The 25,911-nt window shown below is 42.3% G+C and overlaps 1 protein-coding gene across 2 annotated transcripts in view; it reads right to left on the bottom strand.

Moving 5' to 3' along the window:
• LOC139557658 (pleckstrin homology domain-containing family G member 5-like) overlaps positions 1 to 5,786 on the bottom strand; it is a 115,717-nt gene extending 109,931 nt beyond the window's left edge. Inside the window, exon 1 of one of the 2 annotated variants that reach the window (XM_071372737.1) lies at positions 4,955 to 5,786. In XM_071372737.1, coding sequence (XP_071228838.1) covers positions 4,955 to 5,039 — 85 coding nt within the window. In that variant the 5' untranslated portion in view covers positions 5,040 to 5,786. The remainder of the gene's footprint in view (positions 1 to 4,954) is intronic. The other variant, XM_071372740.1, reaches the window with a different exon arrangement.
• Between the last annotated feature and the right edge of the window lie 20,125 nt (positions 5,787 to 25,911).

The following is a 25,911-nucleotide window of genomic DNA, read 5'->3' as shown; positions in this document are numbered from 1 at the left end:
GCTGCCGCGGTCATACCCCTCTTCAAAGGGGGATACACTCTGGACCCAAACTGCTACAGACCTATATCTATACTACCCTGCCTTTCTAAGGCTTTCGACTCAGTTAATCACAACATTCTTATTGGCAGACTCAACTGCCTTGGTTTCTCAAATGACTGCCTCGCCTGGTTCACCAACTACATCTTCGATAGAGTTCAGTATGTCAAATCTGAGTGCCTGTTGTCCGGACCTCTGGCAATCTCTATGGGGGTGCCACAGGGTTCAATTCTCGGGCCGACTCTCTTCTCTGTATACATCAATGATGTCGCTCTTGCTGCTGGTGATTCTCTGATCCACCTCTACGCAGACGACGCCCTTCTGTATACCTCTGGCCCTTCTTTGGGCACTGTGTTAACAACCCTCCAGGCGAGCTTCAATGCCATACAACTCTCCTTCCGTGGCCTCCAACTGCTCTTAAATGCAAGTAAAACTAAATGCATGCCCTTCAACCGATCGCTGCCTGCACCTGCCCGCCCGTCCAGCATCACTACTCTGGACGGTTCTGACTTAGAATATGTGGACAACTACAAATACCTAGGTGTCTGGTTAGACTGTAAACTCTCCTTCCAGACTCACATTAAATATCTCCAATCCAAAATTAAATCTAGAATCGGCTTCCTATTTCGCAACAAAGCATCCTTCACTCATGCTGCCAAACATACCCTGGTAAAACTGACCATCCTACCGATCCTCGACTTCGGCTATGTCATTTACAAAATAGCCTCCAACACTCTACTCAACAAATTGGATGCAGTCTATCACAGTGCCATCCATTGCTATGCCAAAGCCCCATATACTACCCACCACTGCGACCTGTACGCTCTCATTGGCTGGCCCTCGCTTCATACTCGTCGCCAAACCCACTGGCTCCAGGTCATCTACAAGTCTCTGCTAGGTAAAGCCCCGCCTTATCTCAGCTCACTGGTCACCATAGCAGCACCCACCCGTAGTACGCGCTCCAGCAGGTATATCTCACTGGTCACCCCCAAAGCTAATTCTTCCTTTGGCCGCATTGCCTTCCTGTTCTCTGCTGCCAATGACTGGAACGAACTGCAAAAACTGGTGGTTTTTAATCACCAAAGCTGGAGACTCTTACCTCCCTCACTAGCTTTAAGCACCAGCTGTCAGAGCAGCTCAAAGATCACTGCACCTGTAAATATCTCATCTGTAAAGAGCCCATCCAATCTACCTCATCCCCATACTCTATTTATTTATCTTGCTCCTTTGCACCCCAGTATCTCTACTTGCACATTCATCTTCTGCACATTCTACCATTCCAGTGTTTAATTGCCATATTGTAATTACTTCGCCACCATGGCCTATTTATTGCCTTACCCCTCTTATCCTACCTCATTTGCAAACGTTGTATATAGATTTTTCTACTGTATTATTGACTGTATGTTTGTTTATTCCATGTGTAACTCTGTGTTGTTGTATGTGTCGAACTGCTTTGCTTTATCTTGACCAGGTCGCAGTTGCAAATGAGAACTTGTTCTCAACTAGCCTACCTGGTTAAATAAAGGTGAGAAAAAAAAAGAAAAACAACAAACAAAGACAGAATGTTCAGCTGGAACGACAGCACAAGCCCTACATGAATCCAATCCACACATTCAGTTGAATCGTTCCAATATTGTTCTATATTTAGATGGATCATTCCCATTACTGAATTCATAGACCTCAAATGTGCCTATACCGTCCACTCTGATGAGAGCAATGTCTGATAACTGCATCGTAAAATCCAATAGTCTTGTTGATGCTACCAAATGACGCATGTCCCAGCTGCCTGAAAGAGGTTGAGTGTCTCCAGCTCCCTGAGGGTAAAACGCAGCATCTCTGTGCCACCTGTAACTCAAACTCGAGAACCCCCAGCAACAGGTATGGGTCTCTGAAGAACAGCCCAGCTAAAATGAGGATAATAAGACCTGCAAGATGGGGTGAGACCTGACGACAGAACAACACCGACAGAACAACAGGACAACAGCTTTGATTGCCATTCCCTCCCATGTGTTTTAAAGAGCACTTTGTAAAAGAATGAGGGATGATAGGAAAATATATGCAACGATCGAGGGGGGGGGGGGGGGGGGCGTCCAGCTGTGAGAGCAGGTTTATGGCCATGGCTTCCTCTGTCGATTCAGCTGTGAATGTGAACACGTTCACATGACTCAAGGTAAGGGGCTGGTTGGTCCCTAGTGTAAAACCATGCCACATTTGCCACATTAGTAGGTAAGCTACATCAGTCGTATCAATCTTATCTGTGTTCTGAAATAGTCATCAATGAATTGTAAATTGTTTTTCCCACAGTGGGCAACTGTCCATCTACTTTGATGGCAAACTAACACATTTTTGAAACTGTCAAAACATTCTCCATGCAGTTTCCCAGACCGATCTTGAGTAGTAAAAATGGACACACTGGTAGTCACAGACTTTGGACGGTCTGGAACAGATGGGTATCATGCAAAGATAAAGCAATGAGTTCAAACAGTCACACTCACCTACCCATGGGGCAATCCTTTCCTGCTATGGAAGAGGAGATAAAGAAAACACTGAACAAACACCACAAGACGATGCAGACCACAGCAGCAGGAAGTGTCAGGGAAGTAAAAGGAGGAAAAGTAAAAGGAAATCACAGAAGAAAAAGTAGAATGTGTCCAAAGGAGGATATTGAAACCAGAACAAGCCAGGAGCCAGGGACCCCTAAACACACCAGACAGAAATCTGCACCCAGATAAACCAGGCTAAAGAAGATTAAACCAGGCAGTGTGTTTAAAGCAGCCTTTCCCAAACAGGTGCATGTTTAGGTTTTTGCACTAGCACTTAACAGCTGATTCAAATAATCAACTCATCCTCAAATTTTGATGAATTGAATCAGCTGTGTAGTGTTAGGTAAAAAACCAATATGTGCACCCCTTGGGGTTAGCAGGACTGAGTTTGGGACACGCTGGTTTAAAGAACTTAAGAAAAGACCCATGGCATGGAACTCTGACAACCTCCCAACATACCTTCCAGGCTCTACATCATACACTAAAACCACACACCCAGCTACTGGTGGTGACTTCACTTGTCAAACAAACTACAGTAAATTACACATAGGTATCATGAATTATGATGGCTGTAATTTTGTCCATAATATCCTGTAGCCTATGTGTACATAATTCTATCCATAAGGCTGTTTCTTGTTGTGCTTGTGCACAGAGAGCCCAGACAAGACATCTGTTCCCAGATTAGACCAGTGTGTTTAAGAGCAGAGGCTTAAGACCTGGTGGCGTGGAACATTGAAGGTTACCAGACTCAACCAATTAGGCTTCAAAACTTCAAACCCAGTCACTTACTGAGACTATAATATACTGGCTGTACATCCTATAAGATGAAGGGTAAAATAGGGCATTGTAGCAGAATAACTAGCGGGCTGCTCGTTGCAGTATTGTGTGAAAATGCTTGTTGCAGAATTGTAATTAATGAAAGAATATCTAGTAGACAAGACTGTCTGTTCCTAGGCCGTCATTGAAAATAAGAATTTGTTCTTAACTGACTTGCCTAGTTAAGTAAAGCTAAAAAAAACTGCATTCTCTGTAAGCACTACACACAGTCAGACATTATGGGCCAGTTTTCAGGACAAAGGTAAGGCCTAGTCCTGGACTAAAATAATCTTCATGTGCAAGTCTCTTAAATACATCATCCTTTATATGAAATTTGCTAATGGAAGACTCCAGATCAGTCCACGGAAATTATTCCACAAGGGAATAGATGCCAAGATTGTCATAAATACCATATGAGTTCAAGGACACTGTGTGAAACCAAAGGATGGATAATACACTATATAAATACACAAAAGGTATGTTGACACCCCTTCAAATTCGTGGATTCTGCTATTTCAGCCACACAAGTTGCTGACAGGTGTAATAAATCGAGCATACAGCCATGTAATCTCCAGAGACAAACATTGGCAGCTGAATGGCTCGTACTGAAGACCTCAGTGACTTTCAATGTGGCACCAGGACCGCCAAGTGTTGAAGCGCATAATGCGTAAAATTCCTCTGTTCTCAGTTGCAATACTCACTACCGAGTTCCAAACGGCCGCTGGGAGCAACTGTTCGTCGGAAGCTTCATGAAATGGGTTTCCATGTCCGAGCAGCCGCACACACAAGCCTAAGATCACCATGCGCAATGCCAAGCGCCGGCTGGAGTGATGAAAGGTCGTTGCCATTGGACTCTGGAGCAGTGGAAACGCCTCGTCTTTAGTGATGAATCACGCTTCACCATCTGGAAGTCCGACGGATGAGTCTGGGTTTAGCGGATGCCAGGAGAACGCTACCTGCCCCAATGCATAGTGCCAAATGTAAAGTTTGGTGGAGGAGGAATAATGGTCTCTGGCTGTTTCATGGTTAGGGCTAGGCCCCTTAGTTCCAGTGAAGGGAAATCTAAACGCTACAGCATACAATGACATTCTAGACGATTCTATGTTTCTAACTTTGTGGCAACAGGTTGGGGAAGGCCCTTCCCTGTTTCAGCATGACAATGCCCCCCGTGCTCGAAGCGAGGGCCATACAGAAATGGTTTGTCGAGATCGGCGTGAAAGAACTGACCTGCACAGAGCCCTGACCTCAACCCCATCGAACACCTTTGGGATTGGAACGCCAACTACGGGCCTAATACCCTGACCTCACTAATGCTCTTGTGGCTGAATGGAAGAAAGTCCCAGCAGCAATGTTCCAACATCTAGTGGAAAGCCTTCCCAGAACAGTGGAGGCTGTTATAGCAGCAAAAGGGGAGGACCAACTCCCTATTCATGTGCATGATTTTGGAATGAATTGTTCGACAAGCATGTGTCCACATACTTTTGGTCATGTTGTGTATATGATAATGAATGATGAAGAGATGAGAGAAAATATAACAGTGGCTGGTGTAGGATACTTACTGAGTCGTAATCGGAGACCAAGCCAACTCCTTGGCGGTGACTTGTGCTGTAGAACTGAATTCATGGTCCACTTGTTTGGAACCATTTAAGTCCTGTTTTTGGTTCTTCTCCTGAAAACTCACCAACAACACACCCCGGAAAAGATCACCTATGGTTGGTCGTCTTCATGTCTGTTCTCAATGAATGGTAGATTCCGATGGTCTGGTCTTGAAGTTTGCATTTAACTGTAATGTGTCATTTTATCACTCTCCATTTCGCCTAAAACCACTGTCGTTCTTTTTTGGAACGCCGTGCGTGCTCGTGTATTCGTTCTCTGTGGATAGATTAGCTTGAGAGCACTGCAGTCAACCTGCTAAAAAACAATGCATTGAAATAATAATAAACTAACCTGTCAGACGGCTGACTCAGTCTTCCCCCAAAATGGAATAGGCTAATGGCTGACTGGTGCAGAATAGGTCTCACGCAAGTAATAAACACCGCCTAAAGGTAAATTCTGCAATATGACAAAAGGACACGCTGTAATGGTTTACTCCACTATGCAGCAGTAACCCGTTGCTGCACGAAAATCATTATTTTCGACGTCGTAAATAGGCTTGAATTGTCCAACCACCGTAGCATTCATCCCTCCCTCTCACCAGCTCACGATAATAAGACTATTTATTTTAATCGTCCATTATACCATAGGTGAAAGAAGCACCGACTACTCTGTTGCAACTTTCGTCCACAGACTTCTTCTATATTGCATTCGCAGCAGGGGAAGCAACTTGAAGTCGGCAACGTAATTCCCCGCCTAGTCTCACAGTCTGTCCCTCCGATTTTCAACCATAAAAAAAAACTCTTCCATTCATTCAGGCCACATTCTAGTCTTTCCCTTTAAAAGTTGGTAGAATGTTGCAGCTAGGGGCGCCAAAGAGAGCATACGTCATTTGATTGTAGCATTGTTAACAAAGACAGTGTAGAAAAACATACAATGTTTCCCTTTAAACAATAAATAATGTTTCAATAATCAGATATTGTTAAATTGAATCAAACATTCCTTTAGCTTTAATGGTCTCTATAGCAAGGGATACATTTTGATATATGCAATTGTGCCTTGATTGATTGGCCCTTACTTGATTAGTCTAGTCACAGGGTTCCCCAAACTCGGTCCTGGGGCCACCCATGGGTGCACATTTTGGTTTTTGCCCTATAGCTCATCAAGCTTTGATTATTTGAATCAGCTGTGTAGTGCTAGGGCAAAATCCAAAATATGCACCAATAAAATGGCGCCGAAAGAAATGACAGCAGTTTTACGGACGTCGAACCAATTGTGCTATTATATGTTTTTTTTCGTGTTATTTATAACTTATTTTGTACATAATGTTTCTGCCACCATATCTTACAGCAAAAGAGAACTTCTGGATATCAGGACAGCGATCACTCACCTCGGATTAGACAATGATTTTTTCTTCAACAAGCAGGAAGCACAGGATATACTGCGAACACCCGACAAGGCTGACATTCCCATTAATGGCAAGAGAAAGAGACACAGGCACAGAGGACACAGAGCAGGGTGCCTCTTATTAAATCCTCTCTGGGATAGGGGGCAGTATTTTCACGTCCAGATGAAAAGCGTTCCCAAAGTCAACTGCCTGCTACTCAGGCCCAGAAGCTAGGATATACATATAATTAGTAGATTTGGATAGAAAATACTCTGAAGTTTTTAAAACTGTTAGAATAATGTCTGTGAGTATAACAGAACTGATTTGGCAGGCGAAACCCCGAGCACAATCCATCCAGGGGGGGAAAAATTGATGGCCCAGATTGCAGGATCCGGAGAAGGGGAGTGGGAAAGGTGCCTTTACCGTCAATATTACTCGCTAAAGTTTAATAATTGGACAATAAATTAGACAAGGTACGATCACGAATATCCTACCAACGGGACATCAAAAACTGTAACATCTTATGTTTCACGGAATCGTGGCTGAATGATGACATGGATATTCAGCTGGCAGGATATATGCTGCACTGGCTAGATAGAACAGCACACTCTATTAAGACGAGGGGGGGTGGGGCCGTCTGTGCATATTTGTAAACAACAGCTGGTGCACGAAATCTAAGGAAGTCTCTAGATTTTGCTCACCTGAAGTAGAGTATCTTATGATAAACTGTAGACCACACTATTTGCCAAGAGAGTTTTCATCTATACTTTTCGTGGCTGTTTATTTACCACCACAGATGGACGCTGGCACTAAGACCTCACTCAGTCAGCTGTATAAGGAAATAAGCAAACAGGAAACCGCTCACCCAGAGGCGGTGCTCCTAACTTTAATGCAGGTAAACTTAAATCTGTTTTACCTAACGCAACCAGAGGGCAAACATTATAGATCATCTGTACTCCACACACAGACACACGTACAAAGCTCTCCCTCGCCCTCCATTTGGTAAATCTGACCACAATTCTATCCTCCTGCTTACAAGCAAAAATTAAAGCAGGAAGCACCAGTGACTCGGTCAATACAAAGGTGGTCAGATGAAGCAGATGCTAAACTACAGGACTGTTTTGCTATCACAGACTGGAATATGTTCCGGTATTCTTCCGATTGCATTGAGGAGTACACCACATCAGTCACTGGCTTTATCAATAAGTGCATCGAGGACGTAGTCCCCACAGTGACTGTACGTACATACTCCAACCAGAAGCCATGGATTACAGGCAACATTCGCACTGAGCTAAAGAGTAGAGCTGCCGCTTTCAAGGTGCAGGACCCTAACCCGGAAGCTTATAAGAAATCCTGCAATGCCCTCCGACGAACCATCAAACAGGCAAAGCGTCAATACAGGGCTAAGATTGAATCGTACTACACTGGCTCCGACGCTCGTCTTATGTGGCAGGGCTTGTAAACTATTACAGACTACAAAGGGAAGCACAGCCGCGAGCTGCCCAGTGACATGAGCCAATCAGACAAGCTAAATCACTTCTATGCTCGCTTCGAGTTAAGCAACACTGAGGCATGCATTAAGGAGCGACTGTGTGATCACGCTCTCTGTAGACGACGTGAGTAAGACCTTTAAACAGGTCAACATTCACAAGGCCACGGGGCCAGACGGATTAGCATGACGTGTGCGCCGGGCATGTGCTGACCAACTGGCAGGTGTCTTCACTGACATTTTCAACATGTCCCTGATGGAGTCTGTAATACCAACATGTTTCAAGCAGACCACCATAGTCCCTGTACCCAAGAACACTAAGGTAACCTGCTTAAATGACTACAGACCCGTAGCACTCACGTCCGTAGCCATGAAGTGCTTTGAAAGGCTGGTAATGGCTCACATCAACACCATTATTCCAGAAACCCTTGATCCACTCCAATTTGCATACCGTCCAAACAGATCCACAGATGATGCAATCTCTATTGCACTCCACACTGCCCTTTCCCACCTGGACAAAAGGAACACCTACGTTAGAATGCTATTCATTGACTACAGCTCAGCGTTTAACACCATAGTACCCTCAAAGCTCATCACTAAGCTAAGGATCCTGGGACTAAACTCCTCCCTCTGCAACTGGATCCTGGACTTCCTGACGGGCCGCCCCCAGGTGGTGAGTGTAGGTAGCAACACATCTGCCATGCTGATCCCTAACACTGGAGGCCCTCAGGGGTGCGTTCACCCACGACTGTGTGGCCAGGTATGAATCCAACACCATCATTAAGTTTTCAGACGACACAACAGTGGTAGGCCTGATCACCGACAACGACGAGACAGCCTATAGGGGAGGAGGTCAGAAACCTGGCCGGGTGGTGCCAGAACATCAACCTCTCCCTCAACGTAACCAAGACTAAGGAGATGATTGTGGATTACAGGAAAAGGAGTACCGAGCACACCCCCATTCTCATCAACGGGGCTGTAGTGGAGCAGGTTGAGAGCTTCAAGATCCTTGGTGTCCACATCACCAACAAACTAGAATGGTCCAAACACATCAAGACAGTCATAAAGAGGGCACGACAAAGCCTATTCCCCCTCAGGAAACTAAAAAGATTTGGCATGGGTCCTCAGATCCTCAAAAGGTTCTACAGCTACAACATCGAGAGCTTCCTGACTGGTTGCATCACTGCCTGGTACGGCAACTGCTCAGCTTCCGACCACAAGGCACTACAGAGGGTAGTGCGTACGGCCCAGTACATCATTGGGGCTAAGCTGCCTGCCATCCATCCAGGACCTCTACACCAGGTGGTGTCAGAGGAAGGCCCTAAAAATTGTCAAAGACCCCACCCACCCCAGTCATAGACTGTTCTCTCTACTACCACATGGCAAGCGGTACCGGAGCGACAAGTCTAGGACCAAAAGGCATCTCAACAGCTTTTACCCCCAAGCCATAAGACTCCTGAACAGGTAATCAAATGGCTACCCGGAGTATTTGCATTGTGTGCCACCCCCCTAACGCCTCTTTACAGTGCTACTACTCTCTGTTTACCATATATGCATAGTCACTTTAACTATACATTCATGTACATACTTCCTCAATTAGCCCGACTAACCGGTGCCCCCACACATTGGCTACCTGGACTATCTGCATTGTGTCCCGCCACCCGCCACCCACCACCCGCCAACCCCTCTAATACGCTACTGCTGCTCTCTGTTTATCATATATACATAGTCACTTTAACTATACATTCATGTACATACTACCTCAATTAGCCCGATTAACCGGTGCCTGTATGTAGCCTCGCTACTGTATATAGCCTTGCTACTGTTATTATTCACTGTCTTTTTACTGTTGTTTCTTATTTCCTTATCTATTGTTCACCTAATTTAAAACTGCACTGTTGGTTAGGGCCTGTAATTCAGCATTTCACTGTAAGGTATACAGTGGGGCAAAAAAGTATTTAGTCAGCCACCAATTGTGCAAGTTCTCCCACTTAAAAAGATGAGAGAGGCCTGTAATTTTCATCATAGGTACACTTCAACTATGACAGACAAAATGAGAAAAAAAAATCCAGAAAATCACATTGTAGGATTTTTAATGAATTTATTTGCAAATTATGGTGGAAAATAAGTATTTGGTCACCTACAAACAAGCAAGATTTCTGGCTCTCACAGACCTGTAACTTCTTCTTTAAGAGGCTCCTCTGTCCTCCACTCGTTACCTGTATTAATGGCACCTGTTTGAACTTGTTATCCGTATAAAAGACACCTGTCCACAACCTCAAACAGTCACACTCCAAACTCCACTATGGCCAAGACCAAAGAGCTGTCAAAGGACACCAGAAACAAAATTGTAGACCTGCACCAGGCTGGGAAGACTGAATCTGCAATAGGTAAGCAGCTTGGTTTGAAGAAATCAACTGTGGGAGCAATTATTAGGAAATGGAAGACATACAAGACCACTGATAATCTCCCTCGATCTGGGGCTCCACGCAAGATCTCACCCCGTGGGGTCAAAATGATCACAAGAACGGTGAGCAAAAATCCCAGAACCACACCCAGTGAATGACCTGCAGAGAGCTGGGACCAAAGTAACAAAGCCTACCATCAGCAAGGGCATTGAAGATGAAACGTGGCTGGGTCTTTCAGCATGACAATGATCCCAAACACACCGCCCGGGCAACGAAGGAGTGGCTTCGTAAGAAGCATTTCAAGGTCCTGGAGTGGCCTAGCCAGTCTCCAGATCTCAACCCCATAGAAAATCTTTGGAGGGAGTTGAAAGTCCGTGTTGACCAGCAACAGCCCCAAAACATCACTGCTCTAGAGGATATCTGCATGGAGGAATGGGCCAAAATACCAGCAACAGTGTGTCAAAACCTTGTGAAGACTTACAGAAAACGTTTGACCACTGTCATTGCCAACAAAGGGTATATAACAAAGTATTGAGATAAACTTTTGTTATTGACCAAATACTTATTTTCCACCAAAATTTGCAAATAAATTCATAAAAAATCCTACAATGTGATTTTCTAGATTTTTTTTTCTCATTTTGTCTGTCATAGTTGAAGTGTACATATGATGAAAATTACAGGCCTTTCTCATCTTTTTAAGTGGGAGAACTTGCACAATTGGTGGCTGACTAAATACTTTTTTGCCCCACTGTACATACACCTGTTGTATTCGGCGCACGTGACAAATAAACTTTGATTTGAGGACTGAGTTTGGGAAACCCTGGCCTAGGAAATTACAGTGAAAAAATTAATTATAAATTTAGTTTTCGAAAATATGATATTTGATTCCCATGATTAGTCCATGAATCCCATGGACATTGCTACTTTTGGGGAAAGAGTTGCCATTGTGGGCTATGCCATACCCCCATACCATTATCTCTATGTTTATTATGCGCACTTTGAAACTAACAACAATTTCTAGTTGAAAGCTATTCAGATTTAGGCAGATTGGTTTGGGGAAAAGTTAGTCCCAAGATTAACCAGTAAACAAGCAAAATTCACAAGCAAAAAACTCCTAGAATCTGCATGATATTGTCTCATGTCTTCACACTTCATGGATGCCAAGGGAAGCCAGGCTTCCCCGTAAAATGTGCCAAAAACAAGTATAAAATGTGTCTTTCATCTCTGTGTTTCATCATTTTCCTGCAATTCGCAAGAGGCTGAATATACGTCATTGTAGAAAGCAGCCGAGCGAGTGAAACAGCACCCTTCTGTCTCTGTATGTGTAGCCTATCTGATGCTGTCTGGTCAAAGAGAGTATGATATTGTTGCTGCCCGTAGCATTGAATGCAAGGGAAGCTAGCAAGAATTTGGCCTCCCTTGATTAAAAAAAATAGCAAATAATAGCAAATCAGTGTTGAGCTAAACTGAGCGAGCTCAACTGTGAATGGACCTGGCGCACCAAAAAATGGTGTAAATTGAAGCCAGTTTGGATTTGGCTTCACACCAATCACATATCAAAAACCAAACCTAATTGACAGAAAAAAATGTAATTGTTGCAGCTCGTTAGGTTGTTCCTCAGGTAGCTAGCTAGCTAACTGAAATTAGCTAGCTAGCTAACTGAAATTGTCCCTTTCCTAAATTAGTCATGGATAGGGATTTGGTTTTACTTAATTCTCCGTACTGGCCAATGATTATAACAGCGATTCTGATCCAACCATAAATTCATACATTGTGCCTGAGATAATGGAAGTTCAATATGTAGCTAGTAGGCTAATGTTAACTTGCTGGCTCATTGTTGCCCATGAAAGGAAGTTAGGCTAGCGAGCAAGCATTTTAGCCAGGTAGCCTAGGACAAAAAAAACTTGGAGGCAGCTCCTGTTTTCTTTGTGACTTGCCGTAGCCTAACTCTCCATGGTTCTAAATCAATAGTTGTTTACTTGTCTGAAAATGGTGGAAACATTAACTTGCTTGAGCATGCTATAGGTCATGTAACTGTTTGTTACATGCAATATGATTTGTGGACTTCACCAGACAGATTTTACTCTCCGGTTTTGTGATGAAACACAGGTGTGTTTGAATTTATTCTGCCACTGTCTTCTTTGTCTTGGCCTTAAGCTACCCAGGAAAGGGTATAGGCCTATCAGAGATAGACATACAGTGCATTCGGAAAGTATTCAGACCTTATATTAGGGGTTGGCAACTCCAGTCCTCGAGGGCCTGATTGGTGTCACACTTTTTCTCCATCCCTAGCAAACACATCTGATTAATCAAATTGCATTCTGAAGATCATGATTGAAGATCATGATGTGATTATTGGAGTCAGGTGTGTTAGCTGGAGCTAGGACCAAACTGTGACACCAATCAGGCCCTCGAGGTCTGTAATTGCCCACCCCTGCCTTATATAGACGGGTTATATATCCCTCCCTACCTTGTAGGCATATCCAATATTGAAGGCTTGACTTGACAATCTCTGAATTTCATTAAACTTTTTGGTGTTTTGTAACAGATGTCTATTTCCATTCATCAAATGGCCGCTGCACAGTTTGGATTGATTGAATGATTTTATTTGTCAGAAAATACCTATATAGACACACAATACAAATATTTTTCTAAGTGAACAGGATTGCACATTAAAGTTGGGGACTTATTTCCATTGTGGTCCCTATTTTTACATGTGCAGGCATAATCAAAGTGACACTGGACTAGTGCACTTGCCAGAGTCTTTAGGGTGTAAATGTCAAACCATTTTGAGGATGCTGGAATTATATTTTGGATGAACATGCGCATGCCTTAAGGAGACATTTGAAGTAGCCTAATCAGATTAAAACATTGTGACTGCTTGTGTTTATTCCACATATAAGAGGTAATACATTTAAAAAGTTAAATTACTCATATTTAGCCTATACTGAAGCATTCGGTTCTTGGTGCGCGAGAAATACCCGCATGGATTGGAGAGGCAGGGCGGGTGATAAGCTTTCCTGAACAACTGGGTCTGCCAGCAGCATATGTGGCCACATTATTATAGGAAGACTTGGTATGATGATGATCCACAACAGACAAAATACAGCCAGACTGGCCTGCTACTATGCCTTTCTATCACAGGAGGTTGGTGGCACCTTAATTGTGGAGAACGGGCTTGTGGTAATGACTGGAGCGGAATTGGTGGAATGGTCTCAAATACATATAACACATGGTTTCTAGGTGTTTGATGCCATTCCATTTGCGCCTTTCCGGCCATTATTATGAGCCGTTCTCCCCTCCACTTCCTCCCGTGCTTTCTATACCTTATAAATTGTTGAATAGACCAACAATTGATCCAAATGGAATGAAACATTCAAATCACAGGGCTTTTTCACCATTATTCAAATGACATTTTCACTGTAGCCTGGAGTACAATTTTTTACTCACTTTAAAACAATGATGCAATTATTCATTGCATTGTGGTGTTGTAGACTAATCTAGGTAGGATCATTGTATTGTCCCTAAACAAGATCAATAGGGGAGCTTTTTGAGCTCTGTGAGTCTCATGTTTTCACTGTTCTTTCATGCGCAATGATGCACCTGGCCTCTCCGCTGCCTATCAGCTATTCCTATTTGTTCTTGTGGATTCATAATGAAAATTGATGCAGCTTTGAATGCTTTTATGTGTGGTATGATTGATAGCAAGCCTATTGCAGATCTAGACAAACGATCCACCTACAGTACCACTATTGTCAACATGAATGGTGGATAGAGGACAGGATACTGTTAGACGGTAGACAATATTAATATCCTCTTAAATGTAATGGCAAAATGTAGATTTCCGCCTAAATAGACATACCCAAAAGTAACTGCTATTCATGTGTAATTACATGATTCTGACATGCAAAAACTTGGTATATTTGGAAAGAAGACATCTGGGAGATTATGAGGAAATTATCAGAAGATAGGAGTTACATCGTTAAGAATACACAAGATCAAGCACACACAAAATAACCGTTGTTTTTTTATTTTGAAAGTCATCTTTCCTTGACAAGCTATAAGTGAATTATTGATGACTAGAGCTGGAAACAGATGGCTTCCACAACAGTTGAACAATATCAGAAAGAAAATGGAATTCATAGACCTAACAACTAGAAATGGGCAGATGTTTAAGTAAGTGGTGTCAGGTGTGGTCATGGGACATTTACAAGTGTCCCTAACCCTCTCCAAATGCTATTTGTTCAGTATGAAGACACAATTTCTACCACGTGTCCTTTTAATCTCTCCAAAGTGTCTGCATGAAATAATTGCACTGTTTTTGCACACTGGATGTGCCTCTTGCTTTGTCCAGCCCAGGTCAACTGCATATCCCTGGAAACTTATCTCATTGGCTACAAGACTGTCAACGTGCCATAGTAGCCAATCCCCTGTGTAATGGATGCCTACAATACAGGCGTAAGCAGGCAACATATTTTTGATATGCAAAGATATAGTCACTTGGTGAACATTTGATGTTGCCATTAAGTGGCAATAGGCTAGATCTGTTCCTACCAACCTAAGGATTAATTTGATACCCCCCATGTATCTATAGCTCAAACACAGACCAGACCAATGTGAAGCTTACCTTGTAATATGATTGGTGAAAACATTGTGTAAAATGAACATTTTGACTCTCGGGGTTGGTGATAAATAACGGTAGTTCACAGGAAGACAAATAAGACATCCTCATGATCTGTGGAGTCCCGGCTTTCGGTGTGTATCAACGTAATCCATATTTATTTTGTTTATGCTTCACAACGCTAACCGGAATGTAGGTAGCAGTCATCTCGAAATGAGGTCATCGGTTTGGCCTGCCCTTATAAATGATATGCCCACACATGGTAGTAAATCACACTAAAGATTTGAAGGCACCGATCAATAGCCAAGATACTCAGCGTTCCGCAGACACCCTGCTTTTGCAGATAGGGGCAACCGTTCTCATACCAGACTGAAATGAAAAAGAAAAATAGAATCCCCAAATAGTTTGTTGTATAGTAAAAGTTAGCGTGTGGAAAAGCGAAGTGCAGGGGTTGGGTCAAATGCGAAAGACACATTTCAGTTGAATGCATTCAGTTGTAGAACTGACTAGGTATCCCCCTTTCCCTTTTCTTTCCATAAGGGAAGTAAGTACAAAAACATGATATGATATAGGGGAGGCGCATGCAAGCAGATGAGTTAATTTTGCTAGGATGGAAGAAAGTATATAGTAAAACCTGCAAAAGAGCGAATGTAAACCATATTTAAAATATCCAAATGATGGACTAGGATGATTTTGCGGGGGCATTCGCGGGACAGTGTAGCATACATGACTAAAAACATTTCGTAACTAATATATCTCAGTTTATTGCATAAATCGTGCATGCCTTTGGTTGCAATACTAGTGCGGTAAAATAATCCTGTCCAGTTTAATGAATTGCACTGTAGGCTAATCATATGCATAGGAATAGCCTATGCATTTCGATCTTCTTGAATTACTGTTTCGTGATCAAATTAGAGCAGATGTTAACAAACTATTAGCCTTTCTTGTATTATGTTTTTCAATCAAAGCATATATAGTGGCTCTGAGTTTTGTCCATGATAATTTTTTTGATGACTATTCAGCTTCAGCGAACCATCCTAAAATCTCTTTAGAAATGAGGTGTTTTTGGTGTAACAGTAATGTTATAGGCCTGCTATGCTATTCGGTTCTGTTATATAAAATACTAATGAATCGTTATGTGATCTTGCAAGACCTTGATTCAGTTTTGATCTAACATTACTAAACAAGCAGCATTGTGAGAAGTGATAATATTCTATTTGTAATAATAATAATAATAATACGTGATGAGTAGGACTATTAGGCAACAGATGTTAATGAGTGTTATTTTAAACGAGTGCTTCTAAAAGGACGGCGCTAAAGAAACTTTGATTTGATTAGCTTGAACACATGGTTACAATATACCTAATACAGAATAAAAGGAAACAGAGGGATGAACTATCAATTCATATTATTTATTTGCATAGATTTCATCATCAAATCAATTGACAAAGTAGTGAACATAAATCATTACTATTTAGAATTGAAGTAATACGTTTTAAAACAGCTGTAAAATCAATATTTTGGTGTTGTGTATTCATGCATCTCAATAAACTATAACCTAAATGCATTATTACCACCAGCTTTGCCCAATTTACTTTTCCAATTTCCCAACTAGACATAGCCTACTCTAACAGGCTCTTGGGCTTTATGGTGGCCCCTCTGGTTTGGGTGTCTTCAGCAGAAGGGTGTCGCTGTAACCAAGTGGTCACATATTGTTCTGGGTTCCATTGCGCAAGAGCAGGTTGGTGGAGTTTTATGAACATCAAGGCAGACAGGTATAAAATGTTTTTAACATTCTGAAGTTATCAAGCCTCCAATGGGCCTACAGTTCATCATTCCCCAGGAAGAATCACCATTTACCTACCTCTAGAATGCTGTAGCCTACATATTTATTTGGTTTGTCATTCTATCGTTTTTCATGGAATTTTTGTGGTAATTAAATATAATTTATTTAGAAATTATCAGAATGAATTTTCGCTGTATAATCAAATTGAAAAAAGTGATGGAGCACTCCCTCACTCTCCCCCAGCACTACACACATGATTACTTGTAAAGCTAAGGCAAGCTGCACTGCACTATTTAATCAATTAAAACAAATATTTGGGGGGTGGGGGGGATTATATGTCGGCCCATGCGAAAAAATGTGCAGCACCCTCACCAAACTACTTCTTGCGGCTTTTCGCTTTGATCTAAATTTATTAAACAAACACCATTGTGAGAAGTGGCTTTTGCTCCATGCCCTCCGGACCACTGCTGCCTGCAGTACCGAAGAGCACCTACCCAACTCTTTTTGCCAGGGGTGCAACTTTCACTGGGGACGGGTGGACATGACCCCCCCAATTAACAAGTCTCCACAGTTGTACGTGAATGCATGTTTTTGTTGAGTCCTTGTTCTCTCATCCAAGTCAAAATAATCAATGACCACAAAACCATACAAGATAGGAGCCTTTCCTGTAAAGACACATGCATGCAGAAGTATAGGGCATTGGAGACTAACTTAGGGTCGTTATTGATTGAGTCCAACCTGTGTCATCACTTGAAATGATTGAGTTTAATCAATTAATTCATTAATCATAGTGCATTTGGAAAGTATTCAGACCCCTTCCCTTTTTCCACATGTTATGTTACAGCCTTATTCTAAAATTGATTAAATGATTAAATGACATGCACAGTTGACACTGCATGTCAGAGCAAAAACCAAGCCATGAGGTTGAAGAAATGATCCTTAGAGCTCCGAGACAGGATTGTGTCATGGCACAGCTCTGGGGAAGGGTACCAAAACATTTATGCAGTATTGAAGGTCCCCAAGAACACAGTGGCCTCCATCATTCTTAAATGGAAGAAGTTTGGAACCACCAAAACTCTTCCTAGAGCTGGCTTCCCGGCCAAACTGAGCAATCGGGGGAGAAGGGCCTTGGTCAGAGAGGTGACCAAGAACCCAATGGTCACTCTGACAGAGCTCCAGAGTTCCTCTGTGATGGGAGAACCTTCCAGAAGGACAACCATCTCTGCAGCACTCTACCAATCAGGCCTTTATGGTAGAGTGGCCAGACGGAAGCAACTCCTCAATAAAAGGCACATGACGGCCTGTTTGGAGCTGGCCAAAAGGACTCGATGAGAAGCAAGATTCTCTGGTCTGATGAAACCAAGATTGAACTCTTTGGCCTGAATGCCAAGGGTCACGTCTGGAGGAAACCTGGCACCATCCCTACAGTGAAGCATGTTGGCAGCATCATACTGTGGGGATGTTTTTCCGCGGCAGGGCCTGGGAGACTAGTCAGGATCGAGGGAAAGATGAACGGAGCAAAGTACAGCGAGATCCTTGATGAAAACCTGCTCCAGAGCACTCAGGACTTCAGACTGGTCGTGGACTTCAGGAAACAGCAGAGGGAGCACCCCCGATCCACATCGATGGGACAGCAGTGTACAAGGTGGAAAGTTTTAAGTTCCTCGGTGTACACATTAATGGACAAACTGAAATGGTCCACCCACACAGACAGTGTGGTGAAGAAAGGGCAACAGCGCTGAAGAAATTTGGCTTGTCACCTAAAACCCTCACAAACGTTTAAAGATGCACAATTGAGAGCATCTTTTCGGGCTGCATCACCACCTGGTCTGGTAACTGCACCGCCCACAACCGCAAGGCTCTCCAGAGGGTGGTGCGCAGGGGCGGAGCCAGAAGGGTGTCCGAGGACCCCTGACATCTGATTGGCCACTCCGGGAGATTGACATCTCATTGTTGAATGACGCATTTATTTTGACGTTCGGTGGTGCATTTTTTTAATCGAGGACAAGGAAGAGAGAATATTAACGTTGGTTGCGAGATACAGCAGAACATACAGAAGAAGAGAGAATATTTCCACAACTCCACAAGTTCTTTTCGCGATTGGCGAATGCTTCAGCTTGTAATAGATGATTTTGTCAGATTAAGCCTCACTTTAAAATGTTGGTTGTTGATTCACATGTGTTCTTATTTTGATGGCTGTGGCATTTTTATTGTGATTATACACTAATGGTTCTTGTGTTATTTTAATGTAATAGATGTATCAAGGGATGACACAGAGACCTCTGGCTCTGAGCAAGACAGTGAGCCAGAGCTGCCAGGAGATGTCATTGAGCGCCTCCCAACTGCATCAAGCACCAGATATGCTGTTCCAAAAGGACCCAATGGTAGGCCAGGCCTATACTTTAAACTACACATTTTAGTTAGCAGCTGTTAGTATTTAATCTTGTGGATCCCTTAATTATACATTTCCATAGAGATATGACACATTATTTAACGTGTGTTTCAGAAGTTTCAAGATCCAGAGAAGAGGGTCCTGTACAGCCATGTTTGAAAACATTTCCCAGAACTCAGCATGGTACTAGGAAAAGGGCTTTCAACAGCTTCGGGTATAAGGACAATTCATTGCTCGAATATTCTGTAAGTGAAGATTCAACTTATTGTTTTGCCTATAAGCATTTTTCTCTGCCCAATACACCTGAATCTGCCTTCACATCACAGTCAGGTTTTTGTAACTGGAAAAATGTGCTGTTTACAGATTCTGGGTTTAAGCTCCATTCGAAGGCAGAGCATCATATCAATGCTATGTATGCTCGGAGTCAGCATAAAACGGCTATTGACAGCATCTCATCAATGTTAGATGTCATAAATGAGGACTGGAAAAAGAAAGTGGAGGAAAACTCTACTTACATTAAAACAATTGTAGATGTGCTCCTATTAACTGCCACTCAAAATATAGCGCAGAGGTCATCGATGACTCTCACAACAAGGGTAATATTTTGACAATCTTAGAAGAAATAGCAAAGCATGACCCTCTCATAGAGAAAAGGATGAATGCATGTGGCAATGCTAATTACACAAGCCACCAAATCCAGAACGAGGTTCTTGAGGGCTTAGCTGAGATGATCCAAAGTGAAGTAATAAGAGAAGTAAAAGAAAGTGAAGTGTTTAGTGTAATTGCAGATGAAACCAAAGAGTTAAAGAAAAAATAACAAATGTCTTTAGTTGTGGGGTACTATTACAACGGGACCATCTACGAAAACTTTTTACACTTTGTCAGCTGAAAGCTTAGATGCAGCAGGTCTCACAAAAATGATAATTGATTGCCTTGAAAAACATGGTCTGGACTACAGAAATAATCTTGTGGGGCAAGGCTATGACGGTGCATTCGTCATGAGCGGAAAGCATTCTGGTGTGTCTGCACGGATTAAAAACAGTGCAAGATTTGCATTTTATGTGCACTGTAATGCACATTGTTTGAAATTGGTTCTTGTCGATGCTGTAAAATCAGTGCCTGAGGCGGTTAACTTTTTTGCTCTCCTACAGAAGCTTTATAACTTTGTATCTGGCTCATACGTTCATCTCAAGTGGCTTGCAGTTCAGAAAGAGCTGTATCCACAGCAGCAGCCCAGGGAACTACAGAGACCTACGGATGTAAGGTGGGCATGCAGATACATGGCATGCCGTAATCTGAGGGACAGGCTTCCAGCAGTTCTGAGAGTGCCACAGGATATCACACTTGAAAATAGTGGTGATAGATCAGTGGAGGCAAGGGGCCTTCTTTCTCAGATAGATTTACATTTCATAGGGATTTTGGTTACCTTTTGTAAAGTGCTTGGTGATACCAAATGTCCTTCTGACATACTCCAATCAAGCTCTCTTGACCTAGCAAGGGCTGTGGCTCTAGTAGGTGCCCTTAGACACATTACAGGACTACAGAAGTGAGGGATACTTTGGAGAACTATGGAAAGAGGTTGAAGAGATTGCAGAGCACTGCAAAATAAGTGTACAAACAGTGTGTAAAAGACAGCCTAAAACAAGCTTAAGATTTCACGACTCATTGATTATGAACACTGTAGGACAGAAAAATAGTGACCAAAGTGATGGTGAGAGCTTCCAAAGAGCTGTCTTTTATCAGGTGCTTGACAGTCTCACAGCTGAGCTGCAGAGGCATTTTTCAAAGAATTGCGAGATAATGCAATGGGTCCAGAGTACAAAGAGTACAACATTCTTGAATGAGGAGCCTCTGTTTGCCTTTGCTTAGACCTTTGACTCAGATTGAGAGAACCTCAAACATGAGGTTTATCAAACCAAGCGATAGGAGAGAGAAAAGTGGAAGGGACAGACCGTCTACTCTCCTTGACTTTGTTGTGTTTCTAGAACCTTATAAAGAGGTCTTCCATGAGCTATTTCGACTTTGTAAGATTACTGTTGTTACACCAGTCAGCAGTGCGTCTTACGAGAGAAGCTTCTCAGCTTTAAAACTCACTTTAGGACAACAATGGTTGATGACAGGTTAAGTCAACTCTGAGTTCTCAGTGTTGAGTCAAGAAGGGCACGCTCCCTCAACATGGATGAGTTTGTGAAACATTTAGCCAGTTCTCACCAGATCCGCAGAATTATGCTGTTTTAAATCTACCTAGGATAATTTGGCACTTAGGCGGTCCCTCTGGTCATGATTAAAATCTGCACTGTGTACTAGCTAGTACACTGACATTCTGAAATGATAAATCCAAAGGGTATCATGTCACACAGATTTAATTTGGTCCTGATTAGGCCAATTCCCCAACTTTTCTTTGCTATTAGTTAACATAATATATGAGCATAAATATGATACTGTAAGTTTGTAATATTGATGGGCACTAAATGTATTTGTATTTTTCAAGTCCATTTCTGCTTGATACCTGGTATGTCAAATTGCAGTGTGTTTTTTTGTAAATGTACTTTTTTGTAAAAAAAGTATGCAATTTACACTACCGTTCAAAAGTTTGGGGTCAGTTAGAAATATCCTTGTTTTTGAAAGAAAAGCAAATATTTTGTCCATTAAAATAACATCAAATTGATCAGAAATACAGTGTAGACATTATTAATGTTGTAAATGACTATTGTAGCTCGAAATGGCAGATTTTTTATGGAATATCTACATAGGCGTACAGAGGCCCATTATCAGCAACCATCACTCCTGTGTTCCAATGGCACGTTGTGTTAGCTAATCCAAGCTTATCATTTTAAAAGACTAATTGATCATTAGAAAACCCTTTTGCAACTATGTTAGCACAGCTGAAAACTGCTGTTCTGATTAATGAAGCAATAAAACTGTCCCTCTTTAGACTAGTTGAGTATCTGGAGCATCAGCATTTGTGGGTTCGATTACAGGCTCAAAATAGCCAGAAACAAAGACGTTTCTTTTGAAACTCGTCAGTCTATTCTTGTTCTGAGAAATGAAGTCTATTCCATGCGAAAAACTGCCAAGTAACTGAAGATGTCGTACAACGCTGTGTCTACTCCCTTCACAGAAAAGAGCAAACTGGCACTAACCAGAATAGAAAGAGGAGCGGGAGGCCCCGGTGCACAACTGAGCAAGAGAACAAGTACATTAGAGTGTTTAGTTTGAGAAACAGACACCTTGCAAGTCCTCAACAGGCAGCTTAATTAAATAGTACCCGCAAAATACCAGTCTCAACGTCAACAGTGAAGAGGCGACTCTGGGATGCTGGCCTTCTAGGCAGAGATGCAAAGAAAAATACATATCTCAAACTGGCCAATAAAAAGAAAAGACAATGGACAGCGGAACTCTGCCTAGAAGACACACACATTTTCTGTCATGGTCTATGGACCCCCTGAAGTAGCCTTGGCCACCCCATGTATAAAACTCGAATTCCCCCACTGGTGTTGTGGTTTGCACAACGCATCACCAGGGGCAAACTAGCTGCCCTCCAGGACACCTACAGCACCCGATGTCACAGGAAGGGCAAAAAGATAATCAAGGACAACAACCACCCGAGCCACTGCCTGTTCACCCCGCTACCATCCAGAAGGTGGGGTAAGTACAGGTACACCAAGCTGGGACCGAGAGACTGAAAAACACTGGCCACTTTAATAAATGGATCACTAGTAACTTAAATAATGTTTACATATGTTGCATTACTCATCTCCCATGTATATACTATATTTTATACCATCTATTGCATTTTGCCTATGCCGCTCTGTCATTGCTCATCCATATACTTATATGTATATATTCTTATTCCATTCCTTTACTTAGATTTGTGTGTATTAGGTAGTTATTGTGGAATTGTTAGATGACATGTTAGATATTGCTGCACTGTCGGAAACTAGAAGCACAAGCATTTCGCTACACTCACAATAACATCGGCTAACCATGTGTATGTGACCAATAAAATTTGATTTGAGGCGAAGATTCACAGGACAACGATCATAAGCACACAACCAAGACAACACAGGACTGGCTTCGAGACAAGTCTCTGAATGTCCTTGAGTAGGCCAGCCAGAGCCCGGTCGAACATCTATAGAGAGACCTGAAAATAGCTGTGCAGCAACACTCCCCATCCAACCTGACAGAGCTTGAGAGGATCTGCAGAGAAGAATGGGAGAAACTCCCCAAACACAGGTGTGCCAAGCTTGTAGCGTCATACCCAAGAAGACTCAAGGCTGTAATCGCTGCCAAGGTGCTTCAACACAGTATTGAGTAAAGGGTCTGAATACTTATGTAAATGTGATATCAGCTTTCTAGTTTTTATAAATTTGCAAACATTTCTAAAAACCTGTGGGGGGTATTGTGTGTAGATTGAAGAGGGGAAAAATGATGTATTCCATTTTAGAATAAGGCTGTAATGTAACAAAATATGGAAAAAGTCAAGGGGTCTGAATACTTTCTGAATGCAGTGCATGCAGTCACGCAAACAAACATACATACATATATACATACACACACACACACACACACACACACACACACACACACACACACACACACACACACACACACACACACACACACACACACACACACACACACACACACACACACACACACACACACACACACACACTGCGTTTACACAGGCAGACCAATTTTGATTTTCTTTTTACTAATTGGTCTTTCGACCAATCAGATCAGCTCTGAAAAAAATCTGATGTGAAAAGATCATGTGATTGGTCAAAAGACCAATTAGTGGAGAGAAAAAAAATCAACATTTGGCTGCCTGTGTAAACGCAGACATTCATGCTACACACACATCACAACTGTTGCTAACAGACTCTTATGATTGCTAAATACTGCACAATTTAAAACACTTGCCCCCAATCCCCCCTTCCCAAAACACATGTAAATATTGGACTATAAGTTGTGCCTTAATGTATTATACTTATGTTAAGATGTTTATTCTATTCTACTGAGCCATTTACTTTATGTTCGTATTCTTAGTTTGTATTATTTCTTATTGTTGTATTGTCAAGAAGGAACCTGCAAGTATGCATTTCGTTTGGACGGGGCATACCATGTGTCCTGTACATACGACTAATAAAACTTGAAACATGTCCGCGCAGACTACAAAATGTGTGCGTTTGTCATGATGCTCCTAAACTGTGTCCATCCATACACACATAATAGTCTTGTGTAGCTTCCTATAAAATCTCCTTTACTATACAACTAACTGTATGAGCTAGGCTTGATAAATTTGAAATATAAACCTGAACAACACTGCCCTCCTTAGGGCACCAAAAGGCAACAAACCTCAAATACTCCTTTACGTATGATACACTCTGGTATGAATTTATGAGGTTACTTAAAATGCCCTCTTCAGGACAATAAAATATCTTACACCTAGGAAACAAAGACCTGAAATGGTTTTATTTAGGCCTATTTCCAACTTCTGCCAAACAACTCCTGATGAAACAGGAGCGATAAGAGAAAGCAAGGGAAAGAGAGAAAAACAGATTGAAAAAGAGAGAATAGAGTATTGGTAACAATCCTTGCCTGGAGTTCTAAATGTGGTTGTAAGTCTCATTTCAATTCTGGAAAATGTACTGATCTCCTTAATCGCACCATTCATAAATCAATGACATATTTCACATTTTGTCACAAGGTCAGATTACTAAATAGGTAAATCAATGTGCAGTAATCCAGTACTCTCAGAAATAAATGCAACAGAGATGTTTATTGAAACATCAACAGCCATTACTTGCTTTAAAAAAAGAAACGTGGATGGAATACTGTGTAACAATCCATAGTGCACTACTACATTTAACATTTACATTTACAGTGGGGAGAACAAGTATTTGATACACTGACAATTTTGCAGGTTTTCCTACTTACAAAGCATGTAGAGGTCTGTAATTTTTATCATAGGTACACTTCAACTGTGAGAGAAGGAATCTAAAACAAAAATCCAGAAAATCACATTGTATGATTTTTAAGTAATTAATTTGCATTTTATTGCATGACATAAGTATTTGATACATCAGAAAAGCAGAACTGAATATTTGGTACAGAAACCTTAGTTTGCAATTACAGAGATCATACGTTTCCTGTAGTTCTTGACCAGGTTTGCACACACTGCAGCAGGGATTTTGGCCCACTCCTCCATACAGACCTTCTCCAGATCCTTCAGGTTTCGGGGCTGTCGCTGGGCAATACGGACTTTCGGCTCCCTCCAAAGATTTTCTATTGGGTTCAGGTCTGGAGACTGGCTAGGCCACTCCAGGACCTTGAGATGCTTCTTACGGAGCCACTCCTTAGTTGCCCTGGCTGTGTGTTTCGGGTCGTTGTCATGCTGGAAGACCCAGCCACGACCCATCTTCAATGCTCTTACTGAGGGAAGGAGGTTGTTGGTCAAGATCTCGCGATACATGGCCCCATCCATCCTCCCCTCAATACGGTGCAGTCGTCCTGTCCCCTTTGCAGAAAAGCATCCCCAAAGAATGATGTTTCCACCTCCATGCTTCACGGTTGGGATGGTGTTCTTGGGGTTGTACTCATCCTTCTATTCCTCCAAACACGGCGAGTGGAGTTTAGAGCAAAAAGCTCTATTTTTGTCTCATCAGACCACATGACCTTCTCCCATTCCTCCTCTGGATCATCCAGATGGTCATTGGCAAACTTCAGACGGGCCTGGACATGCGCTGGCTTGAGCAGGGGGACCTTGCGTGCGCTGCAGGATTTTAATCCATGACGGCGTAGTGTGTTACTAATGGTTTTCTTTGAGACTGTGGT

This window comes from Salvelinus alpinus, chromosome 28 (genome assembly GCF_045679555.1).
Source record: "Salvelinus alpinus chromosome 28, SLU_Salpinus.1, whole genome shotgun sequence".
Taxonomy (NCBI): Eukaryota; Metazoa; Chordata; class Actinopteri; order Salmoniformes; family Salmonidae; genus Salvelinus; species Salvelinus alpinus.
The sequence above is the reverse complement of the archived record's forward strand: the minus strand, read 5'-3'. Positions and strand labels throughout refer to the sequence as shown.